General features: G+C 48.9%; 1 protein-coding gene across 6 annotated transcripts in view; it reads left to right on the forward strand.

Annotated features, from left to right (window-relative positions):
- The window catches only part of kiaa0513 (KIAA0513 ortholog), a 140,399-nt gene that overhangs the window by 61,579 nt on the left and 53,582 nt on the right, over positions 1–25,238 (forward strand). For 5 of the 6 annotated variants that reach the window (XM_078210494.1, XM_078210493.1, XM_078210498.1 and 2 more), the window contains 9 exons: positions 5,916–5,989; positions 7,494–7,564; positions 10,158–10,332; positions 12,092–12,132; positions 13,042–13,117; positions 17,022–17,099; positions 18,951–19,031; positions 19,185–19,279; positions 19,822–24,840. In XM_078210494.1, the coding sequence (XP_078066620.1) occupies positions 5,916–5,989; positions 7,494–7,564; positions 10,158–10,332; positions 12,092–12,132; positions 13,042–13,117; positions 17,022–17,099; positions 18,951–19,031; positions 19,185–19,279; positions 19,822–19,871 (741 nt within the window). In that variant the 3' untranslated portion in view covers positions 19,872–24,840. Of the gene's footprint in view, positions 1–5,915; positions 5,990–7,493; positions 7,565–10,157; positions 10,333–12,091; positions 12,133–13,041; positions 13,118–17,021; positions 17,100–18,950; positions 19,032–19,184; positions 19,280–19,821; positions 24,841–25,238 lie in introns of those variants that run through there. The other variant, XM_078210501.1, reaches the window with a different exon arrangement.

A 25,238-nucleotide genomic window follows, 5' to 3' on the forward strand; every position in this document is an offset into this window, starting at 1 on the left:
TCCTCGTGTCTGCGTGGGTTTCCTCCGGGTGCTCCGGTTTCCTCCCACAGTCCAAAGATGTGCAGGTTAGGTTGATTGGCCAGGTTAAAAATTGCCCCTTAGAGTCCTGAGATGCGTAGGTTAGAGGGATTAGCGGGTAAATATGTGGGGGTAGGGCCTGGGTGGGATTGTGGTCGGTGCAGACTCGATGGGCCGAATGGCCTCCTTCTGCACTGTAGGGTTTCTATGATTCTATGAGGTTTATTTGGTAGCACAAGCCACAAGCTTTTGGAGCGCTGCCCCTTCATCAGGTGAGAGGGAGTTCTGTTCGCAAACAGGGCATATAAAGACACAAACTCAATTTACAAAATAATGGTTGGAATGCGAGTCTTTACAGGTAATCAAGTCTTAAAGGTACAGACAATGTGAGTGGAGAGAGGGTTAAGCACAGGTTAAAGAGATGTGTATTGTCTCCAGCCAGGACAGTTAGTGAGATTTTGCAAGCCCAGGCAAGTCGTGGGGGTTACAGATAGTGTGACATAAGAACAAAGAACAATACAGCACAGGAACAGGCCCTTCGGCCCTCCAAGCCCGCGCCGCTCCCTGGTCCAAACTAGACCATTCTTTTGTATTCCTCCATTCCCACTCTGTTCATGTGGCTATCTAGATAAGTCTTAAACGTTCCCAGTGTGTCCGCCTCCACCACCTTGCCTGGCAGTGCATTCCAGGCCCCCCCCACCCTCTGTGTAAAATACGTCCTTCTGATATCCGTGTTAAACCTCCCCCCCTTCACCTTGAACCTATGACCCCTCGTGAACGTCACCACCGACCTGGGAAAAAGCTTCCCACCGTTCACCCTATCTATGCCTTTCATAATGTTATACACCTCTATTAGGTCACCCCTCATCCTCCGTCTTTCCAGGGAGAACAACCCCAGTTTACCCAATCTCTCCTCATAACTAAGCCCTTCCATACCAGGCAACATCCTGGTAAACCTCCTCTGCACTCTCTCTAAAGCCTCCACGTCCTTCTGGTAGTGTGGCGACCAGAACTGGACACAGTATTCCAAATGCGGCCGAACCAACGTTCTATACATCTGCAACATCAGACCCCAACTTTTATACTCTGTGCCCCGTCCTATAAAAGCAAGCATGCCATATGCCTTATTCACTACCTTCTCCACTTGTGACGTCACCTTCAAGGATCTGTGGACTTGCACACCCAGGTCCCTCTGCGTATCTACACCCTTTATGGTTCTGCCATTTATCGTATAGCTCCCCCCTACGTTAGTTCGACCAAAATGCATCACTTCGCATTTATCTGGATTGAACTCCATCTGCCATTTTGTTGCCCAAATTTCCAGCCTATCTATATCCTTCTGTAGCCTCTGACAATGTTCCTCACTATCTGCAAGTCCAGCCATTTTCGTGTCGTCCGCAAACTTACTGATCACCCCAGTTACACCTTCTTCCAGATCGTTTATATAAATCACAAACAGCAGAGGTCCCAATACAAAGCCCTGTGGAACACCACTAGTCACAGGCCTCCAGCCGGAAAAAGACCCTTCCACTACCACCCTCTGTCTTCTGTGACCAAGCCAGTTCTCCACCCATCTAGCCAACTCCCCTTTATCCCATGAGATCCAACCTTTTGCACCAACCTACCATGAGGAACTTTGTCAAACGCTTTACTAAAATCCATATAGACGACATGAACCCAAGATCCCGGTTGAGGCCGTCCTCATGTGTGCGGAACTTGGCTATCAGTCTCTGCTCAGCGACTCTGCGCTGTCGTGTGTCGTGAAGGCCGCCTTGGAGAACGCTTACCAGAAGATCAGAGGCTGAATGTCCGTGACCGCTGAAGTGTTCCCCAACAGGAAGAGAACACTCTTGCCTGGTGATTGTCGAGCGGTGTTCATTCATCCGTTGTTGTAGCGTCTGCATGGTCTCCCCAATGTACCATGTCTCGGGACATCCTTCCCTGCAGCGTATCAGGTAGACAACGCTTGACTCATCGATCGACAGTTCCAACGCGCCACAGTGAAAAACCGCACCGACCTCCTCAGAAGACAAACACGGGACACGGTGGACAGCGTCCCCTTCGTCGTCCAGTACTTCCCCGGAGTGGAGAAGCTACGACATCTCCTCCGGAGCCTTCAACATGTCATTGATGAAGACGAACATCTCGCCAAGGCCATCCCCACACCCACTTCTTGCCTTCAAAGAACCGCACAACCTCAAATAGACCATTGTCCGCAGCAAACTACCCAGCCTTCAGGAGAACAGTGACCACGGCACCACACAACCCTGCCACAGCAACCTCTGCAAGACGTGCCGGATCATCGACACGGATGCCATCATCTCACGTGAGAACACCATCCACCAGGTACACGGTACATACACTTGCAACTCCGCCAATGTTGTCTACCTGATACGCTGCAGGAAAGGATGTCCCGAGGCATGGTACATTGGGGAGACCATGCAGATGCTACGGCAACAGATGAATGAACACTGCTCGACAATCACCAGGCAAGACTGTTCTCTTCCTGTGGGGGAGCACTTCAGCGGTCACGGGCATTCAGCCTCGGATCTTCAGGTAAGCGTTCTCCAAGGTGGCCTTCACGACAACGCAGAATCGCTGAGCAGAGACTGATAGCCACATTCCGCACACATGAGGACGGCCTCAACCGGGATCTTGGGTTCATGTCCACGACTTGCCTGGAATACTGTGAATAGCTTTGATCCCCTTATCTAAGGAAAGATATACTGGCATTGGAAGCAGTCCAGAGAAGGTTCACGAGGTTGATCCCGGGTATGGAGGGATTTTCCTCTGAGGAGAGGTTGAGTAGGTTGGGCCTGTACTCACTGGGGTTTAGAGGGCTGCTGCTAGGGGGGGGAGGGGGTGGGGGTGGGTGGAGTGGGGGGGGGGGGGGTGACCCAGAGAGTTGGGGAGGGGTTGCTGATGGAGCGGCACGGTAGCACAGTGGTTAGCACTGCTGCTTCACAGCTCCAGGGACCTGGGTTCGATTCCCGGCTTGGGTCAATGTCTGTGTGGAGTTTGCACATTCTCCTCGTGTCTGCGTGGGTTTCCTCCGGGTGCTCCGGTTTCCTCCCACAGTCCAAAGATGTGCGGGTTAGGTTGATTGGCCATGCTAAAAATTGCCCTTAGTGTCCTGAGATGCGTAGGTTGGAGGGATTAGTGGGTAAATATGTAGGGATATGGGGGTAGGGCCTGGGTGGGATTGTGGTCGGTGCAGACCCGATGGGCCGAATGGCCTCTTTCTGTACTGTAGGGTTTCTATGATTTCTATTATAAACTCCCCCTGGTGGCTGGACGGCACAAATGCAGAGTTCCTGCCTGCCTCAGGCTGTCTTAGAAATATAGGGAGAAAAGGCGTTCCTTAAGAGAGTAAGAAGTTTAACAACACCAGGTTAAAGTCCAACAGGTTTATTTGGTAGAAAATGCCACTAGCCTTCGGAGCGCTGCCCCTTCATCAGGTGGAGTGGATAAATGCTCACAAACAGGGCATACTGTTCCTTAAGAGACACAGGACAAACAATCAAAATATGGGGCATCCCTTAAAATATGGGACAATTGGGTACTCTGAGTGCAGTACTGAGGGAGCTCCGCACTGTCAGAGTCGTAGAGGTTTACAGCATGGAAACAGGCCCTTCGGCCCAACTTGTCCATGCCGCCCTTTTTTTTAAAAAACCCCTAAACTAATTCCAATTGCCCGCATTTGGCCCATATCCCTCTATACCCATCGTACCCATGTCACTATCTAAATGCTTTTTAAAAGATAAAATTGTACCCGCCTCTACTACTACCTCTGGCAGCTTGTTCCAGACACTCACCACCCTCTGTGTGAAAAAATTGCCCCTCTGGACACTTTTTATCTCTCCCCTCTCACCTTAAACCTATGCCCTCTAGTTTTAGACTCCCCTACCTTTGGGAAAAGATATCGACTATCTACCTTATCTATGCCCCTCATTATTTTATAGACCTCTATAAGGTCACCCTTCAGCCTCCTACGCTCCAGAGGAAAAACGTCCCAATCTATTCAGCCTCTCCTTATAACTCAATCCATCAAGTCCCGGTAGCATCCTATTAAATCCGTTCTGCACTCTTTCTAGTTTAATAATATCCTTTCTATAATAGGGTGACCAGAATTGCACACAGTATTCCAAGTGTGGCCTTACCAATGTCTTGTACAACTTCAACAAGACGTCCCAACTCCTGTATTCAATGTTCTGACTGATGAAACCAAGCATGCCGAATGCTTTCTTCACCACTCTGTCCACCTGTGACTCCACTTTCAAGCAGCTATGAATATGTACCCCTAGATCTCTTTGTTCTGTAACTCTTCCCAACGCCCTACCATTAACTGAGTAAGTCCTGCCCTGGTTCAATCTACCAAAATGCATTACCTTGCACTTGTCTAAATTAAACTCCATCTGCCATTCGTCAGCCCACTGGCCCAATTGATCAAGATCCCGCTGCAATTGGAGATAACCTTTCTTCACTGTCCACCATGCCACTAATCTTGGTGTCATCTGCAAACTTACTAACCATGTCCCCTATATTCTCATTCAAATAATTAATATAAATGACAAATAACAGTGGGCACAGCACTGATCCCTGAGGCACACCGCTGGTCACAGGCCTCCAGTTTGAAAAACAACTCTCTACAACCACCTGTCAACTCTCTGTCAAGAAGCCAATTTTGTATCCATTGAGATACCTCACCCTGGATCCCGTGAGATTTAACTTTATGCAACAACCTACCATGCGGTACCTTGTCAAAGGCCTTGCTAAAGTCCATGTAGACAACATCAACTGCACTGCCCTCATCTACCTTCTTGGTTACCCCTTCAAAAAACTCAATTAAATTTGTGAGACATGATTTTCCACTCACAAAGCCATGTTGACTGTCCCTAATCAGTCCTTGCATCTCTAAATGCCTGTAGATCCTGTCTCTCAAAATACCTTCCAACAATTTACCCACCACAGATGTGAGGCTCACTGGCCTGTAGTTCCCATGCTTTTCCCTGCAGCCCTTTTTAAACAAAGGCACAACATTTGCCACTCTCCAATCTTCAGGCACCTCACCTGTGACTATCGATGATTCAAATATCTCGGCTCGTGGACCCGCAATTTCCTCCCTAGCCTCCCACAACGTCCTGGGATATACCTCATCAGGTCCCACAGATTTATCTACCTTGATGCGCTTTAAGACTTCCAGCACCTCCTTCTCTGTAATATGTACACTCCTCAAGACATCAATATTTAATTCCCCAAGTTCCCTAACATCCATGCTTTTCTCAACAGTAAATACTGATGAGAAGTATTCATTTAGGATCTCACCCATCTCTTGTGGATCCACACATAGATGACCTTGTTGATCCTTAAGAGGTCCTACTCTCTCCCTTGTCAGAGGTACTGTCTTTGGATGAGACATTAAACCGAGGCTCCGTGTCTACTTGTGTGGATGTGAAAGATCCCACTAAACAGTTCTGAAGGAGGGGGTTTCTCCCCAGTGTCTTGGTCAATATTTATCCTTCACCAACATCACAAAAAGAGGTAATTTGGTCATTGTCGCATTGCTGTGTGGGAGAGCTTGCTGTGTGCTAATTGGTTGCTGCATTTTCTACATTCCAACAGTGACTACACTTTATTGGCTTAAAGCACTTTGAGGAATCGAGTGTTTGTGAAAGTTACTAGATTATAAGTGCAGGTATTTCTCTTTTTGCAAACACTCAGCAGGTCAGGCTGCAGCTTTGTAGAGAGAATTGTGCTGAATTCCAGACTAGAGTTATCACTCAGCTAATAGTAAATGTGTAAAATGAAATGGTCACGTAGAATTCTCGATTATAAAATTCTGTAATTGTTCAGTGAGAGGAAACTCTTTTACTCTCTCTGTCTCTCTCTCTCCCCAGCGATGCCATTCCAAGTGTATTTCTGAGTTTACGTTTTACCGACTGGTACAGTCCTTTGCAGTCGTCCTGTTTGAGTGAGTATTGCTTTTACGTTTTTTGGGCCGATCACAGTACAGCAGAACTATAAGATATGAGATTGCAGTTACACTGAGTGACTCCAGCAATTCCGGCTGGTTCAGGAATGCCGCTTGCAGGCTTTCTGTATTCCGTAGCTGCACCGGTTCTTGTGACTCGCTACTTTAGTTATTGAGAATTGAAATTTGAACTGGTCCTCTCTTCAATAACCTTCAATGATACTGAGCTGCAAAGGCCCAGGAGGTCCGGAGTTTGATCCCTGGCCAGTGGTAAGGGCAGTCAGAGTTTTGACAACACCAGGTTAAAGTCCAACAGGTTTATTTGGTAGCAAATACAATTAGCTTTCGGAGCGCTGCTCCTTCATCAGATGGAGTGGAAATCTGCTCTCAAACAGGGCACAGAGACACAAAATCAAGTTACAGAAAGCTAATGGTATTTGCTACCAAATAAACCTGTTGGACTTTAACCTGGTGTTGTTAAACTTCTTACTGTGTTTACCCCAGTCCAACGCCGGCCTCTCCACATCAGCGGTAAGGACCCAGCAATGGGCCTCAGTGCCCCTAGGTAGATTCAACCTGAACTGGACCTGATTACTGACATTGACTCTCCCTTGAAGGAGCTTATGTGCAGCTTTCAGCTGATGTTGTGACAAAACCTTTGCTGCAGAATGATGCCCATGGCCTCTCATTTTAACCAGTGTAAGGTGGGTGGCTGGGTTAGTGAAGCTGTTCCATTGGCTCTGGCCACCAACACCCCAGTGGGCCTGAATCACTGTTTTACAGATCATCATGATGTGCAGTCATGACACAACAGTCTTCCCTCCATATCAGCTCTTATTAGCCCTGTCCCGCTTAAACTTGTCTCCTATCCACTCTCTCAGACTATTCCCAAGTATATTAAGCAAATTTCTTTCACTCTCCACTGCAGTGCATGTTTTCTGTCCAGCTGATCCTTTCCATTCTCCTCCATACCTGTTATATATTTAAATGGGTTGCAAGTTGCTTTAAGAGCTGATCACACAATTCCATGGTGATGTCATTAGGGTGTTGCACAGGTTGCTGTGCAACAGGTGTCAGTTTGTACTCTGTACCGGCAAGAGGTCCTTCAGTAAACCTGTTGTGTGTTTGAACCTATGACACCGAACGTAGTTAGGACTTAACAAAAGCCGCATTTCAAGGCTGTTTATCAAGTTGGTCTCCACTTTCCATAAAGTCCGAATCTCACATCCTTACAAAACAAAAGTCACCTCTTGTTTATTCACCTTTCCGGTTAGCGACTGTCTCTTACCAAACACGGCCTTTCCCTTTGCAATCCTTGTTCTTATTTATTTGCTGCATCTTCATCGGCAGAAATTACAGTTCTGAAATATTTGAATTCTAGCAGCTGTTCTAGTTATTTTCATTCTATGAAGATGTGAATAATATTTATATTTATCTCTGATTAATAACTGTTTTGTAAGTGATGTGAATATGCTTCAGGCTCTGACTGGTGCTGTCGTTACAGGTGCTACCAAATGGATGACTTTGGTCCTGCCAAGACTCTGATGACCATGTGCTTTACCTTCTATTATGTGGGTGAGTGAAATCCGCAGCAAAGCCCGTGTTCTTGCTGATTGCACTGATATTAGCAATGAGAGGCATGATTTAGGGAGATGGTTTCTTGTCTGGTTCAGGGAGAACATTGGGTTTGTGGTCAGGGTGACAGTTTATTTATTAGTATCACAAGTAGGCTGACATTAACACTGCAATGAAGTTACTGTGAAAATCCCCTAGTCGCCACACTCCGGCGCCTGTTCGGGTTACACTGAGGGAGAATTTAGCACGGCCGATGCACCCTAACCAACACGTCTTTTGGACTGTAGGAGGAAACCAGAGCACCCGGAGGAAACCCATGCAGACACAGGGAGAACGTGCAGACTCCACACAGACAGTGACCCAAGCCAGGAATCAAACCCGGGTCTCTGGCACTGTGAAGCAGCAGTGCTAACCACCGTGCCGCCCACAGCTTGGGAGGGTAGATTGAGGGCAGCGCATGAAACCGTTCCTGTTCATTTCTGTTTGAAACCCTGCTACATTGCATGGCTGGAATGTTTTGTGCACAGTTGCTTTTCAGACTGGAGGAAGCTCCAGTTCCCCTGGAGTGGGACTAATTGAATAGCAAAGGGCCAGCACAAGAATGGTAGGCCGAATGGCCTCATTGTTTTCTGTATCATTGTATGTTCCAATGATTATTCACAAAATAATGACTCTCTACAGACAAAGGGTCTGAAGAAGGGGCTTGGAGCTCCGAAAGCTTGTGTGGCTTTTGCTACCAAATAAACCTGTTGGACTTGAACCTGGTGTTGTTAAACTTCTTCCTCTAAAGCATAGCAGCCCATTTTTTGGATAATATCTGAGTAACTGATGCTGAGACCCGAGACATTTGGCAATTGCCAGCATCCGACCAATTCACAGACAGAAAATGGAGCGTGCTTCTAGCTCACTGTGGGCGCTTCATCTCTGGGGACTGTTCTGATTTGTGTGCATGACTAGGCTATCCACAGAGACAGGAGTAAAGCTCCCTCGACACTGACCCCATCAAACTCTCCCAGGACAGGTACAGCACAGGGTTAGATACAGAGTAAATCTCCCTCTACACTGACCCCATCAAACTCTCCCAGGACAGATACAGCACGGGGTTAGATACAGAGTAAAGCTCCCTCGACACTGACCCCATCAAACTCTCCCAGGACAGGTACAGCACGGGGTTAGATACAGAGTAAAGCTCCCTCTACACTGTCCCCATCAAACACTCCCAGGACAGGTACAGCACGGGGTTAGATACAGAGTAAAGCTCCCTCTACACTGTCCCCTATCAAACACTCCCAGGACAGGTACAGCACGGGGTTAGATACAGAGTAAAGCTCCCTCTACACTGTCCCCATAAAACACTCCCAGGACAGGTACAGCACGGGGTTAGATACAGAGTAAAGCTCCCTCTACACTGTCCCCATCAAACGCTCCCAGGACAGGTACAGCACGGGGTTAGATACAGAGTAAAGCTCCCTCTACACTGTCCCCATAAAACACTCCCAGGACAGGTACAGCACGGGGTTAGATACAGAGTAAAGCTCCCTCTACACTGTCCCCATCAAACACTCCCAGGACAGGTACAGCATGGGGTTAGATACAGAGTAAAGCTCCCTCTACACTGTCCCCCATCAAACACTCCCAGGACAGGTACAGCACGGGGTTAGATACAGAGTAAAGCTCCCTCTACACTGTCCCCCATCAAACACTCCCAGGACAGGTACAGCACGGGGTTAGATACAGAGTAAAGCTCCCTCTACACTGTCCCCCATCAAACACTCCCAGGACAGGTACAGCGCGGGGTTAGATACAGAGTAAAGCTCCCTCTACACTGTCCCCATCAAACACTCCCAGGACAGGTACAGCACGGGGTTAGATACAGAGTAAAGCTCCCCCTACACTGTCTCCATCAAACACTCCCAGGACAGGTACAGCACGGGGTTAGATACAGAGTAAAGCTCCCTCTACACTGTCCCCATCAAACACTCCCAGGACAGGTACAGCACGGGGTTAGATACAGAGTAAAGCTCCCCCTACACTGTCCCCATCAAACACTCCCAGGACAGGTACAGCACGGGGTTAGATACAGAGTAAAGCTCCCTCTACACTGTCCCCATCAAACACTCCCAGGACAGGAACAGCACGGGGTTAGATACAGAGTAAAGCTCCCTCTACACTGTCCCCATCAAACACTCCCAGGACAGGTACAGCACGGGGTTAGATACAGAGTAAAGCTCCCTCTACACTGTCCCCATCAAACACTCCCAGGACAGGTACAGCACAGGGTTAGATACAGAGTAAAGCTCCCTCTACACTGTCCCCCATCAAACACTCCCAGGACAGGTACAGCACGGGGTTAGATACAGAGTAAAGCTCCCTCTACATTGTCCCCATCAAACCCTCCCAGGACAGGTACAGCTGCCTTTGCACAGACCAGACGATGTCCCGAACCCGTGCTGCAGCAGGGTTGTATGTTCCTATTTGGCCCATCAATCTTGCTGTCACCCTCTCACTGGCAGGCTGCAGCAGTTTGAGCTAAACCAGGAGGGCGTGACAGGGGAGATTTTGAAAGCTCACAGCCAGTTTGTGTATTTTTCAGGAAAACCCTGTCCAAATGTGTCTGATCTGAGGTTGAAATCGGCTGAATCCAGCGTGAAAGCAGGTAATCGCTGGCTGGCAGAGAAACGGGAACTCGCTGCACACCTGCTGAAAAACACAGAGAATATGAAGGGTTTCTTTGGGGGTTTGGAGAGGAAACTCAAAGTGAAAAATGAGTGAGTATTTCTCGATTCTGAGGTTTTGAGGAAGTGTGGCCCAAATCCCTTTGGGGACTTGTGTAGTGCGGTCGGTTTAGTCAGTTGGCTGGACAACGGGTTGGTGATGCAGAGCGATGCCAACAGCGTGGGTTGAATTCCCATACTGGCTGCAGTTACTCATGAAGACCCTCGCCTGAGGGGTGGTGACCCTCAGGTTAAATCACCACCAATCACAGCCTGTGGTCATCTGGGACTCTGGTGAGTTTGAAAAGTGTGATGGCAGTCTGATGTTGATATGTTTAGTGTTTACTGTAATTGGTACAGGAATTACCATTGTATAATGTGTGGTTTGTGGTTGTCTAAGATACTCTGTCTAAGATATGCTGTCTAAACTTGCAGCTTGCACTGAGACCACATCAGCCGTGCTCAGTTGTTGGCCCTCTTGCCTCCAAACAGCAAGGTTCTGATTCCAGGGCTGCACCGTTCCTGGGTGCTGCAGTGATGATGTGGAGATGCCGGAGTTGGACTGGGGAAAACACAGTAAGAAGTCTCACAACACCAGGTTAAAGTCCAACAGGTTTATTTGATAGCACAGGCTACTAGCTTTCAGAGCGCTGCTCCTTCATCAGGTGAGTGGGATTTCAGTGCACAAACAGGGCATATAAAGACACAAACTCAAATAACAAAATAATGGTTGGAATGCGAATCTTTACAGGTAATCAAGTCTTAATGGTACAGACAATGTGAGTGGAGAGAGGGTTAAGCACAGGTTAAAGAGATGTGTATTGTCTCCAGACAGGACAGTTAGTGAGATTTTGCAAGCCCAGGCAAGTCGTGGGGGTTACAGATAGTGTGACATGAACCCAACATCCCGGTTTAGGCCGTCCTCATGTGTGCGGAACCTGGCTATCAGTCTCTGCTCAGAGGCTCTGCGCTGTCGTGTGTCATGAAGGTTGCCTTGGAGAACGCTTACCCAAAGATCAATTTGAGTTTGTGTCTTTATATGCCCTGTTTGTGAACAGAACTCCCACTCACCTGACGAAGGAGCAGCGCTCCGAAAGCTAGTGGCTTTTGCTACCAAATAAACCTGTTGGACTTTGTGAGACTTCTTACTGTGCTGCATTGACACAGGCTGTCTGCCTCTAAACCCACCCTGTTAGTCTCCACTCCCTCCAGAATCTCACTGTGTGTAGGAAGGGCTAACAGCAACATTATCTCAGGATAATCCTTTGTGAGTGGAACTGAGAAACATTCTCAGTGAGTGTCCATTCTGTGTCCTATGGAACTTGTTTTTCATAGAATCATAGAAACCCTACAGTGCAGAAGGAGGCCATTCGGCCCATCAAGTCTGCACCAACCACAATCCCACCCCACATATTTACCCGCTAATCCCTCTAACCTACGCATCCCAGGACTCTAAGGGGCAATTTTTAACCTGGCCAATCAACCTAACCCGCACATCTTTGGACTGTGGGAGGAAACCGGAGCACCCGGAGGAAACCCACGCAGACACGAGGAGAATGTGCAAACTCCACACAGACAGCGACCCGAGCCGGGAATCGAACCCGGGACCCTGGAGCTGTGAAGCAGCAGTGCTAACCACTGTGCCACCGTGCCGCCGTGTTGTTCTGGATTTCCTGTCTTGCTGTATCTGGAAGTGGGTGAGGTGTTGGGCATCTGGGATTGGGAGCTGGGCAGGGTGGCTCCTGTGGGGTCAGTGGTGAATGGTGGGATTTAGGAGCAAAGCCACTAAGTTACTGCACCCCTTGTGTTCCAGAGACACACCAAACCAGAGTGCGGAGAAGTCGGAGAAGAGAGGTAAGTGGTTTCCAAATGCATTGTCTCTGACTGTCATTTCCTTCTTTCAGTAGCTTTACTTTCGCGTCACCCTCTGTGACTCAGTTGTGGCCCACGTTTGTATAGCACGGAAAGGGGTTGTGATAACGAGGCCCGGACTTTCGAGCACCCCCGTGATGATAATGGATTAGAGAAACTGAGATTAGGGAGATTTAACCGGGAGCTCTGATGAGGGTCAATCCAGACTCGAAACGTTGGCTCTATTCTCTCTCCATGGAGGCTGTCAGACCTGCTGAGATTTTCCAGCATTTCCTGTTTTTGTCTCAGATTCCAGCATCCGCAGTATTTTGCCTTTATCTTAGGGTTAATTGATAACCTCGTCACCAAGGGGATGTGTAATTTATATCAAATTTGAGAGGATTTAATGAAGTCACTAAACTAGTGTCCAGAATCGGAACAAATTAAACAACAGGTGTGAGAGGCGAGATAAATTGGGAATGATATTGATGATATGATAAATAAGCAAATCTTTAACCTGTAGTTTAGCAATAATTACACATTCCCTTAAGGAATAAAAACCCTGCAGAAAAGTGGATTCTAAATTAGAAAAATTAAAATGCTATTGGATTAGAGAAGAGGCATAATATTGCAGCTTAGTGTCACAGTTTGCTTTAAAACACCCCTATTTTATATAAATAGAAGTTGTTGCGTCTTCATATCAGATTGACACAGACTGGAGGCTGAGAATCGAGGGGTACGGGGATAGGGTGGAAAGCAGCAGCTGAGCTAGAAGATCAGCCAATTACCTGTTGAATGGTGGAGTAGACTTGAGGGGCTGAATGGCCTACTCCTATTCCTGATGTTTTTATCAGCATGCTGAATGAAGAGTAAAGCCGAGTGATGTGTGTGTCATTTCTTTACACCCCTCAGTGAGAACAGAATGTCAGGAGGAAGTGAAAGGGATGAAAATCTACCTGTACACACACCTGAAGCTGCAGCCAATCTGGTAATGTCGCTGTCTGATATTTTATTACATTCCTGAATTAACAAGTGAGTGCAAGGGCGAACTGTGAATCAGGGGTCATTCTTCAGCCACGAAGTAGCAGACTGTGTATTCAAGTTACAGTCTAGAGACCTGAGCATAAAATCCACTATCGCACTATAATAAGGTCAGTACTGAGGGAATGCCGCACTGTCAGAGGGTCAGTACTGAGGGAATGCCGCACTGTCAGAGGGTCAGTACTGAGGGAGTGCCGCACTGTCAGAGGGTCAGTGCTGAGGGAGCGCTGCACTGTCAGAGGGTCAGTACTGAGGGAGTGCCACACTGTCAGAGGGTCAGTACTGAGGGAGCGCTGCACTGTGAGAGGGTCAGTACTGAGGGAGTGCCGCACTGTCAGAGGGTCAGTACTGAGGGAGCGCTGCACTGTGAGAGGGTCAGTACTGAGGGAGTGCTGCACTGTCAGAGGGTCAGTACTGAGGGAGTGCCGCACTGTCAGAGGGTCAATGCTGAGGGAGTGCTGCACTGTCAGAGGGTCAGTATTGAGGGAGTGCCGCACTGTCAGAGGGTCAGTGCTGAGGGAGTGCTGCACTGTCAGAGGGTCAGTACTGAGGGAATGCTGCACTGTCAGAGGGTCAGTACTGAGGGAATGCTGCACTGTCAGAGGGTCAGTACTGAGGGAGCGCTGCACTGTCAGAGGGTCAGTACTGAGGGAGTGCTGCACTGTCAGAGGGTCAGTGCTGAGGGAGCGCTGCACTGTCAGAGGGTCAGTACTGAGGGAGTGCCGCACTGTCAGAGGGTCAGTACTGAGGGGGCGCTGCACTGTGAGAGGGTCAGTACTGAGGGAGTGCCGCACTGTCAGAGGGTCAGTACTGAGGGAGAGCTGCACTGTGAGAGGGTCAGTGCTGAGGGAGTGCCGCACTGTCAAAGGGTCAATGCTGAGGGAGTGCTGCACTGTCAGAGGGTCAGTATTGAGGGAGTGCCGCACTGTCAGAGGGTCAGCGCTGAGGGAGTGCTGCACTGTCAGAGGGTCAGTACACTGAGGGAGCGCTGCACTGTGAGAGCATCAGTACTGAGGGAGTGCCGCCCTGTCAGAGCGTCTGTACTGAGGGAGTGCCGCACTGTCAGAGGGTCAGTACTGAGGGAGTGCTGCACTGTCAGAGCGTCTGTACAGAGGGAGTGCCGCACTGTCAGAAAGCCAGTACTGAGGGAGTGCTGCACTGTCAGAGGGTCAGTACTGAGGGAGTGCTGCACCGTCAGAGGGTCAGTACTGAGGGGGTGCTGCACTGTCAGAGAGTCAGTACTGAGGGAGTGCTGCACTGTCAGAGGGTCAGTACTGAGGGAGTGCCGCACTGTCAGAGGGTCAATGCTGAGGGAGTGCCGCACTGTCAGAGGGTCAGTATTGAGGGAGTGCTGCACTGTCAGAGGGTCAGTACTGAGGGAGTGCCGCACTGTCAGAGGGTCAATGCTGAGGGAGTGCCGCACTGTCAGAGGGTCAGTATTGAGGGAGTGCTGCACTGTCAGAGGGTCAGTATTGAGGGAGTGCCGCACTGTGAGAGCATCAGTACTGAGGGAGTGCCGCCCTGTCAGAGCGTCTGTACTGAGGGAGTGTCGCACTGTCAGAAAGCCAGTACTGAGGGAGTGCTGCACTGTCAGAGGTTCAGTACTGAGGGAGTGCTGCACTGTCAGAGGTTCAGTACTGAGGGAATGCTGCACTGTCAGAGGGTCAGTACTGAGGGAGCGCTGCACTGTCAGAGGGTCAGTGCTGAGGGAGTGCTGCACTGTCAGAGGGTCAGTACTGAGGGAGTGCCGCACTGTCAGAGGGTCAGTACTGAGGGAGTGCTGCACCGTCAGAGGGTCAGTACTGAGGGAATGCCGCACTGTCAGAGGGTCAGTACTGAGGGAGTGTCGCACTGTCAGAGGGTCAGTACTGAGGGAGTGCTGCACTATCAGAGGGTCAGTACTGAGGGAGTGCTGCACTGTCAGAGGGTCAGTACTGAGGGAGTGCTGCACTGTCAGAGGGTCAGTACTGAGGGGGTGCTGCACTGTCAGAGAGTCAGTACTGAGGGAGTGCTGCACTATCAGAGGGTCAGTACTGAGGGAGTGCTGCACTGTCAGAGGGTCAGTACTGAGGGGGTGCTGCACTGTCAGAGAGTCAGTACTGAGGGAGTGCTGCACTGTCAGAGGGTCAGTACTGAGGGAGTGCTGCACTGTCAGAGGGTCAGTACTGAGGGAGTGCTGCACTGTCAGAGGGTCAGTGCTGAGGGGGTGCTGCACTGTCAGAGAGTCAGTACTGAGGGAGTGCTGCACTGTCAGAGGGTCAGTACTGAGGGAGTGCTGCACTGTCAGAGGGTCAGTACTGAGGGAGTGCCGCACTGTCAGAGGGTCAGTACTGAGGGAGTGCTGCACTGTCAGAGGGTCAGTACTGAGGGAGTGCTGCACTGTCAGAGGGTCAGTACTGAGGGGGTGCTGCATTGTCAGTACTGAGTGTAGTCTACAGGACAATGGCTGAGAATTGAAGAGGCGCTGAATAGCTCTGGCTGTGCTGATTCTGTCTGTTTTACCAAGACCTTTTGAGCTGATATTTGTTGTTAAGGTTAATGTGCGACAGGAGATCATTCACCGCCTTGAGCCTGTTCCACCATTCCGCTATATCATGCTGACCTGTACCTTCACGTCATTTCCTCCATCATCCGCACTGGAAGCTTTATTTTGATGAATTTCTTTTTATAATTTTTATTTTTGTTACAATAACCTGAAAGTGTTCATGTAAGAGGTTTGTTTCTTTATTTGTTTAATCAGAGTATAAAGAGTTTTAGAGTTTTACAGTGCAGAGAGAGGCCTTTGCCTTGTGGGACACTGGGTGTTGCTTAGGGAGGTGACAAGCCGTGTAAAATGCTGCCGACTGTAAATAAATATAGTATTAAGTAAAAAGCCTGGTGCCTGGTTTCCTACTTGGCTCTCCGGCTTGAGATTGGGGTGAGAATTTTGTACTTAGTGTCTCTCTTTATGAAGTTGAGGATTTGGTACGCCTTCTTAATGACTTTCTCAACCTGCCCTGCTACCTCAGTGATTTGTGCAGATATACACTCGGATCTCTCTGTTCAATGCTTCTCCTTGTTCTTCCTACCAAAATGTATAATTTTACTGTTCTGTGAATTAATTTAATCTGCCACTTGTCCGCCCATTCCATGAACCTGTTTGTTCTCTCATAGTCCAGAGACTATGGACTATTGTCCTCGCAGTTGATACTTGTAAGTTTTGTGTCATCCTTAGATTTTAATTTTATGCCCTGTACAAGCCTGTTATTTTTATCAAATGCCTTGTGGAAGTCCATGTAAACCACATCAACCACGTTACCCTCATCAACCCTCTTTGTTATCCTCATAAAAATCTCAAGCAAATTATTTAAACAGTTTGCCTTGATCTCTCTACCCCAAGTTTCATTGGACCTTCCCTGTTGCTAACTTCCTGCCATTTAGAAAGTCCCTTGTTCTCACCGGCCCAGATTCAGGGTGGATGGTTTCACGCTTGTCTCCATTGAAATCCATTTGCCAGTTTTTTCCCTTTCACTGAAACTATTAACATCTGTATAATTTAATGCTCTCATCGACACCGCTTACAATCTGGTCCATCTTCCTGTCATTGGCAGAGTTGGATATGTGGCTTTCCATCTCTTCACCTTGGTCATTAATAAATACCTTGAATATTTGAGACCCCAACAGCAGGTTATTTGGGAGCTGAAAGACTGTTCCATGTTTCACTGATCCTGTGCTAATAAGAGGATTCTATTGCATCCTTTCCTTACACAAGTGACTCATTAACTCCAGTTTCTCTTTCAATCTCGGTAAGTTTAGTAGGTGAGTTAGTTTGACCTGCCGAGACTTACTGTTTCTCCTCTCCTGTGTGTCAGGCACACCCTGAGGTTTTGGAATGCTGCTTTCTTTGATGCTGTCCACTGTGAGCGCAGGAAGCGATCACCAACTACCAGGTATGGACCGGGCAGCTTAATGTTCACACTTACTGCAGGGGCTTGATAATTCCCTCTCTCCCACACGCCTTCCAACTGGGTTGAGGAATATGCCACAACTAGGGGAAACTAGTAAACAGCACTGTCCCAGAGTGCTACTGCACGGTGCGACAGTGAGGGTACTGTGTCTTTCTGGGCCGATGGCTGATTGCCCAGAGGTGGATCTGTGGTTGATTAATTTCTCCCCCCCTGGCTGCAATAGATTAAACATCAGGCAGTGATGGAGCCAGGAATCCCCATTGTCTAGCTCAGTGAGACAGATTGGTACATTTACCTGCCTAAACATCAGGGGAGTTTGACCTGGTGCTGTAAATAAAACTTCATTATATAAAATCTGGTGTAGAAAAATAATGTTGATATAAATAAGAGGCGGCAGCTGCTTAGTCCGAGATATTTACGGGGAAGGACTCGCTGGGCATTTGTCTGATTTCTGAATTCAAGGTCAATTATTTATTTTGTTTCTCACCTGGCAGGTGGTCACATTGACCAAGTAGTCACTGGACAACAGGAACAGTGTAAGGAGTCTCACAACACCAGGTTAAAGTCCAACAGGTTTATTTGGTAGCAAAAGCCACACTAGCTTTCGGAGCGCTGCTCCTTCGTCAGGTGAGTGGGAGTTCTGTTCACGAACAGGGAATATAAAGAACAAACTCAATTTACAAAATAATGGTTGGAATGCGAGTCTTTACAGGTAATCAAGTCTTAAAGGTACAGACAATGTGAGTGGAGAGAGGGTTAAGCACAGGTTAAAGAGATGTTGGGGAACACTTCAGCGGTCACGGACATTCGGCCTCTGATCTTCGGGTAAGTGTTCTCCAAGGCGGCCTTCACGACACACGACAGCGCAGAGTCGCTGAGCAGAGACTGATAGCCAAGTTCCGCACACATGAGGACGGCCTCAACCGGGATGGGATCTTGGGTTCATGTCACACTATCTGTAACCCCCATGACTTGCCTGGGGTTGCAAAATCTCACTAACTGTCCTGGCTGGAGACAATACACACCTCTTTAACCTGTGCTTAACCCTCTCTCCACTCACATTGTCTGTACCTTTAAGACTTGATTACCTGTAAAGACTCGCATTCCAACCATTATTTTGTAAATTGAGTTTATGTCTTTATATGTCCTGTTTGTGATCAGAACTCCCACTCACCTGATGAAGGAGCAGCACTCCGAAAGCTAGTAGCTTGCGCTACCAAATAAACCAGTTGGACTTTAACCTGGTGTTGTGAGACTCCTTACTGTGTTTACCCCAGTCCAATGCCGGCGTCTCCACATCACAGGAACAGTAACAGGGGGCTATAGTCTGAGTCTGGAAAACAGCGGGAAAAGAGGATTTTGGGGGCGTTTCAGTTGATTATGGGCGAGAGATCAGAAGTCCTGCGATTTCTACACTGAGGAGAAGTTGATTTGTTTGGGGAATGGGGGAAGCTCTCCGGCTCCTCTCCAGCTCCTCTCCGGCTACTCCCCGGTTCCTCTCGGCCTACAGGCAGTGCTGGAAAAGCACCGAGCCACTTTCCCCTCAGCCTCTGTCTCTGTTTTGCAGTTGGATTTTCTGAGCAGTGGAAATACAGCCAGCATTGGCCTGTGGGAAACTCATTTTAATATAATAAAACTATTCGCTGCCTCATCCAAACACAGTATGTTTGGCAGAATGGTGTGGCATGCAGCAGATTGGAGTCACATTTCATGACTTCTAAGCTCTGTGTGGGGTAAATATTGATCCCAGAGAGGAGTGGAGGGAGTTCAGATTGTTCCACACAAACTGATTGGGTTAATACTGGATTTAATTTGTTAATTCCACCCTCACAGGGAGAAATGGTGCCACATGACACCAGAGGAACGTGATGATAGCCATCGATTTAATGAGAACATTGCCTTTGGACAACTGGGGTAAGAGCTGCCACAGGGAGGAGGTGGGGGGGTGAGTATGGGGGGGTGAGTATGGGTGTGTGCTGTGGGAGGGAGGAGGGTGCTGTGCAGCAGGAAATGGCAGACTCAAAGGTTACCTTCTGCTGCTGATCTGGGATTTGTTCTCTGCTGCAGGACTTTCACACACAACATGTTAGCTTTCGGACTGAGCAAGAAACTGTGCAACGATTTCCTGAAGAAGCAATCAGTAATCGGAAACCTGAATCAAGGTGAGAGCGATCAGGCAGAAGGGTTGATTCTGGGCAGCACCGCGCTTTCCAGCTCTGGGACCGGGGTTTTATCCACATTCAAACTGAAGGAAGGGGTTGAACGTCTCCTTGTCCGAATCCATCTGCTAAAAATTGGAAATCGAACTTAACGGAGGTTAACTTGGCACATTGATCAGAGACAGAAATGAAAAAGACAAAGCTGCAGGCTGATGTTGGATATTGGGACAGTGTAGAGGGAGCTTTACTCTATATCTAACCCCGCGCTGTACCTGTCCTGGGAGTGTTTGATGGGGACAGTGTAGAGGGAGCTTTACTGTGTATCTAACCCCGTGCTGTACCTGTCCTGGGAGTGTTTGATGGGGACAGTGTAGAGGGAGCTTTACTCTGTATCTAACCCCGTGCTGTACCTGTCCTGGGAGTGTTTGATGGGGACAGTGTCAAAGGAGCTTTACTCTGTATCTAACCCCGTGCTGTATCTGTCCTGGGAATGTGTGATGGGCAGTATCTTGGACTAACCAGTTGTCTTGTATTTGTATTTCTAGAGCAGTACAAGTTGCTCTGTGACCATATTGAACAGATGATGATTGGGTGAAGTGCAGGAACAAGACACCGTGTCCAACACAAGGAGCAGCCAGGAGTCTCCATCTGAAGCTAATATCCTCCCAACCTGTGTCTTGCACTAGTGGTGACCCTGCAGTGAGATCATCGCAGTTCCTGTGGTTCCCTGGGATAGATGTGCCAATGTATCTGACCTACTTTACAGCCATCTGCTGTGTGCTTGCGAATTGTTCAGGCAGACTGACACAATTGGCCATTTCATTAGCTGAGCGCATTGTTTAACACGACTTACCAGAGAGCAGTATTGGATCCACCGTGAATATTGTAGCCACTATTCGGCTGTCTAAACCCTTTGGAGGAAAAGGATGATGCCAATATTTTTGAGTAGAAAAGAAGCTGTAAAGATAGTGAGGAGCACATTGGCACGTGCTACACCTTGGAGAATATGTATTCACCATGTCCGGTTTCTGCCTCTGTCTTTTAAGGTTGTGTGTGTTTGAGAGGGTGTGTTTCTCTCTAAGGAAACGTGTTCCCATTGGTTGGATTGGGACTGGGATCAGGGCCATTTTCATTCAACAATCCCCTAGTTTTGTGAAATTTTGAGGATGACCAGGTTGCTTTCTCAAGCTTATTAACTTGTTTTTCCACCATTACATCTGTCACTGTGGCTCTGGGATCTGTCACTGTGGCTCTGGGATCTGTCACTGTGGCTCTGGGATCTGTCACTGTGGCTCTGGGATCTGTCACTGTGGCTCTGGGATCTGTCACTGTGGCTCTGGGATCTGTCACTGTGGCTCTGGGATCTGTCACTGTGGCCTGGATCATACAGAGGCCATCGCCTCAAGTTGTTCTTGTCTCCAGTTAACAATGGAGGTCCCGGTTTTACAATGCGGTGGAGGTGTAAGCTCGGAAACCTCTCACTATCGTTGGAATGATGATCTCCCTCTCAGTGTCAGTTGTACAATCATTGAAGACTTCCACGTGCATCAGAATCACTTCATTATCGGATCTTGAGTTTCGTGTGAGGTTTCTAAACATGGACACCTGGATCCACCAAATTCCCAATCCCCCCTCAGTGTCCGGCCTTAAAGGAATGCTCACTGTCTCAGGATGCTGAGCATTTGGAGCTTTATTAACCAATCTCCTGATTATTTATCAACCTGTTTGATGTGTTTGTTCCTGTCACATGATGTTTACATTCCTGTCTCAGTATCTGAGTGTTTTCTGTAATTATTTTATTTAAAATGTCCGTAATGTGAGAAGCCAAATCTTTGAAAGGTCAGACTGATTGCATTTCTTGTCTTCTTTCATTCCTGCCCTGGGACCAGAGCTGATCACTGCTGCATTCTTTCTATTAAACACTAAACTGGGCACATTTGTTCTGGAAGGTTCTGGTGACTCCCCAGTGGATACTTTGCCAGAGGATTCACTGTGCACCAGCTCAGTCAGTGCAGATCTCCCCTGGGTCTATGACAATCTAACCTGGTTTTACAGAGTGTGGAGTCGGTATCGGATTTCCTGTAACTATCAGCGCTCGTCACATGGATCAGAATCAACTTGAGGAGAAACCCCAGTCTGTAAGCCACGTTTCTTTGACCAGTTGATATTATTGCTTCTCGAGTCTGCCAGCACCATGGTGTATCTGCAGGAAATCCAAAACCAAGGCAATGCATGGGATCATCTTTCTAAAGTACATTGCATGGGAGCGAAATGGCCATCACTGAACCAGAACTTCTGTGAGATTGTCTCTTTTGAAAGGAATCATCTCATTCTTCTTTGGGTAGAATTATCTTTAGTAGAACTTTAACGATGAATATTCCAGGGTAACTTTCAATAACTTGCTGTTACTTGTGAGTTGCATCCATTCAGTTGGCTGAATCCTCTGCTGTTTATATCATTATGGTGGAGATTTTGCTGCCACTTGGTGTGTAATGCACTGTAAGACGTATAGTCCCTGTCAGTGATAAATGGGAGCAGGTCCTTGTGAGCTCTCCGCTGTTTTCATGTACCACTGACAGATCGAGATGACTTGTCCTTGTATAGGGCCGTCTGTGACTGCAGACAACACGCTCCGAGTCAGAGAGGCTCTGGGCTGAACCACACTGCCAACTTTCAATGTGGGGAGTGGCACCAGGGAGATTGTTTGTTACTGAGAGCTGCCACAGACACCATGGGCCAATAGCCTCCTGTGCCGTTACTAAGCAGGCTCCTGTTTAAGGGAGGTGGTCTGATCAGGATCTGCAATATGAAAGTGTTACCAAGGTTCAGCCCAACAGGAACAATGCAAATGTGTCTTAAATATGGAGCAGCGCTGTCATCAGCCAGTCTTACTGTGAAATAATGTGGGTTAACTTGTTTTAAATAACTGTTGTGTGTATGTGCCTGTTGTGGGTGTATTAAATTGCAACTCTGTGAAACGTTGAATAAATTTCCATTTCTCTCCCATTGGTGTACTGTTATGAATTTGAGGGGAATTTATTTTCCACACTTGTTTTCTGTCCAGTATCTGTCAGGGCAGATAGGTGGGAAACTTGTCAACTTGTGAGTGACAATAAGTGAATGGGCAATTTCTGTGCTGTACTCTCTCTATAAACTATAACAGAACCAGACCCGATCCAGTCACCGACACATACATTGCACCGCACTGCGAGGGACGCACTGCGAGGGACACTCTGCGAGGGACACTCTGCGAGGGGCACTCTGCGAGGGACACTCTGCAAGGGGCACTCTGCGAGGGACACTCTGCGAGGGGCGCACTGCGAGGGACACTCGGCGAGGGACACTCTGCAAGGGGCGCACTGCGAGGGACACTCTGCAAGGGGCGCACTGCGAGGGACACTCTGCGAGGGACACTCTGCGAGGGACACTCTGCAAGGGGCGCTCTGCGAGGGACACTCTGCGAGGGACACTCTGCAAGGGGCGCACTGCGAGGGACACTCTGCGAGGGACACTCTGCGAGGGGCGCACTGCGAGGGACACTCTGCGAGGGACACTCTGCGAGGGGCGCACTGCGAGGGACACTCTGCGAGGGGCACTCTGCGAGGGACACTCTGCGAGGGACACTCTGCGAGGGGCGCACTGCGAGGGACACTCTGCGAGGGGCGCACTGCGAGGGACACTCTGCGAGGGACACTCTGCGAGGGGCGCACTGCGAGGGACACTCTGCAAGGGACACTCTGCGAGGGACACTCTGCGAGGGGCGCACTGCGAGGGACACTCTGCAAGGGACACTCTGCGAGGGACACTCTGCGAGGGGCGCACTGCGAGGGACACTCTGCAAGGGGCGCACTGCGAGGGACACTCTGCGAGGGACACTCTGCGAGGGGCGCACTGCGAGGGACACTCTGCAAGGGACACTCTGCGAGGGACACTGCGAGGGGCGCACTGCGAGGGACACTCTGCAAGGGGCGCACTGCGAGGGACGCACTGCGAGGGACACTCTGCGAGGGGCGCACTGCGAGGGACACTCTGCGAGGGACACTCTGCAAGGGGCGCACTGCGAGGGGCGCACTGCGAGGGACACTCTGCGAGGGACACACTGCGAGGGACACTCTGCGAGGGACACTCTGCAAGGGGCGCACTGCGAGGGACACTCTGCGAGGGACACTCTGCAAGGGGCGCACTGCGAGGGACACTCTGCGAGGGACACTCTGCAAGGGGCGCACTGCGAGGGACACTCTGCGAGGGACACTCTGCGAGGGGCGCACTGCGAGGGGCGCACTGCGAGGGACACTCTGCGAGGGGCACTCTGCGAGGGGCGCACTGCGAGGGACGCTCTGCGAGGGGCGCACTGCGAGGGACGCTCTGCGAGGGACGCTCTGCGAGGGGCGCACTGCGAGGGGCACTCTGCGAGGGGCGCACTGCTAACACGTAAAGTTCTGCATTCTAGTTAAAACTGTCCAAATTAAAATATGCATAAGATGGAAATTGCTCTTGACAAAATTGGATGCGTGCCAATATTTACCAGCTTCTCCACACAGTGTATACATTGCACAGCTTTGCTGTGGATTCACACTGTCTAACCTGTCCCCTTTCCCTCACCAATGACAGTGGGGGAAGAATGGTTCTTTATGGCGTTTTCCACTGAAATGTGCACCTCCACATCAGGCAGTGGAGACCCAACAGACTCTCAATTCCAAAGAGAGGACTTGAATTTACATAGCACTTTTCACAATCTCAGGATAATGGGGATCAATTCCAGCCTCCCAGGATCCACTCCACTTTGCCTATCGCCACAGGTCCACAGCAGATACCATCTCCCTGGTCCTACACTAAACCCTGGAACACCTGGATAACCTGACTACAGCTCAGCCTTTAACAACATTATTCCCTCAAAACACATCTCCAAACTCTGGGGCTCAGCTCCTCCCTCTGTGACTGGATACTGAATTTTCTAACCCACAGACCACAATCAGTAACAACAGGTAACGACTGGGACTCACTTAGTGCTAGGGGCGTGAATGGGGCAGAGTTTGTAAGGAGCATCCAGGAGGGCTTCTTGAAACAGTATGTAGATAGTCCAACTAGGGAAGGGGCCATACTGGACCTGGTATTGGGGAATGGGCCTGGCCAGGTGGTCGATGTTTTAGTTGGGGAACAGTGACCACAATTCAGTAAGCTTTAAGGTACTGATGGATAAAGATAAGTGTAGTCCTCAAGTTAAGGTGCTAAATTGAGGGAAGGCTAATTACAACAATATTAGGCAGGAACTGAAGAATGTCGATTGGGGGCAGATGTTTGAGGGCAAATCAACATCTGGCATGTGGGAGGCTTTCAAGTGTAAGCTGGTAGGGATTCAGGACCAGCACAATCCCAAAAGGATGAAGGATAAGTATGGCAAGTTTTGGGAACCTTGGATAACAAGAGATATTGTGAGCCTCGTCAAAGAGAAAAAGGAAGCATTTGTCAAAGCTAGGAGGCTGGGAACACACGAAGCAAGTGTGGAATACAAGGAAAGTAGAAAGAAACTTAAGCAAGGAGTAAGAAGGGCTAAAAGGGCTCATGAAAAAGCATTGGCCAGCAGGATTAAGGAAAATCCCAAGGCTTTTTATACATATATAAAGAGCAAGAGGGTAGCCAGGGAGAGGGTTGGCCCACTCAAGGACAGTGGAGGGAATCTATGCATGAGCCAGAGGAAATGGGCGAGGTATTAAATGTGTACTTTGCGTCAGTATTCACCAAAGAGAAGGACTTGGTGGGTGATGACTCTGGGAAAGGATGTGTAGATAGTTTGAGTCATGTTGAGATCAAAAAGGAGGAGGTATTGGGGTTCTTGAGAAACATTAAGGTAGACAAGTCCCCAGGGCCTGATGGGATATACCCCAGAATACTGAGAGAGGCAAGGGAGGAAATTGCTGGGGCCTTGAGAGAAATCTTTGTATCCTCACTGGCTACAGGGGAG

The sequence above is a fragment of the Mustelus asterias genome, chromosome 4 (assembly GCF_964213995.1).
Source record: "Mustelus asterias chromosome 4, sMusAst1.hap1.1, whole genome shotgun sequence".
NCBI lineage: Eukaryota > Metazoa > Chordata > Chondrichthyes > Carcharhiniformes > Triakidae > Mustelus > Mustelus asterias.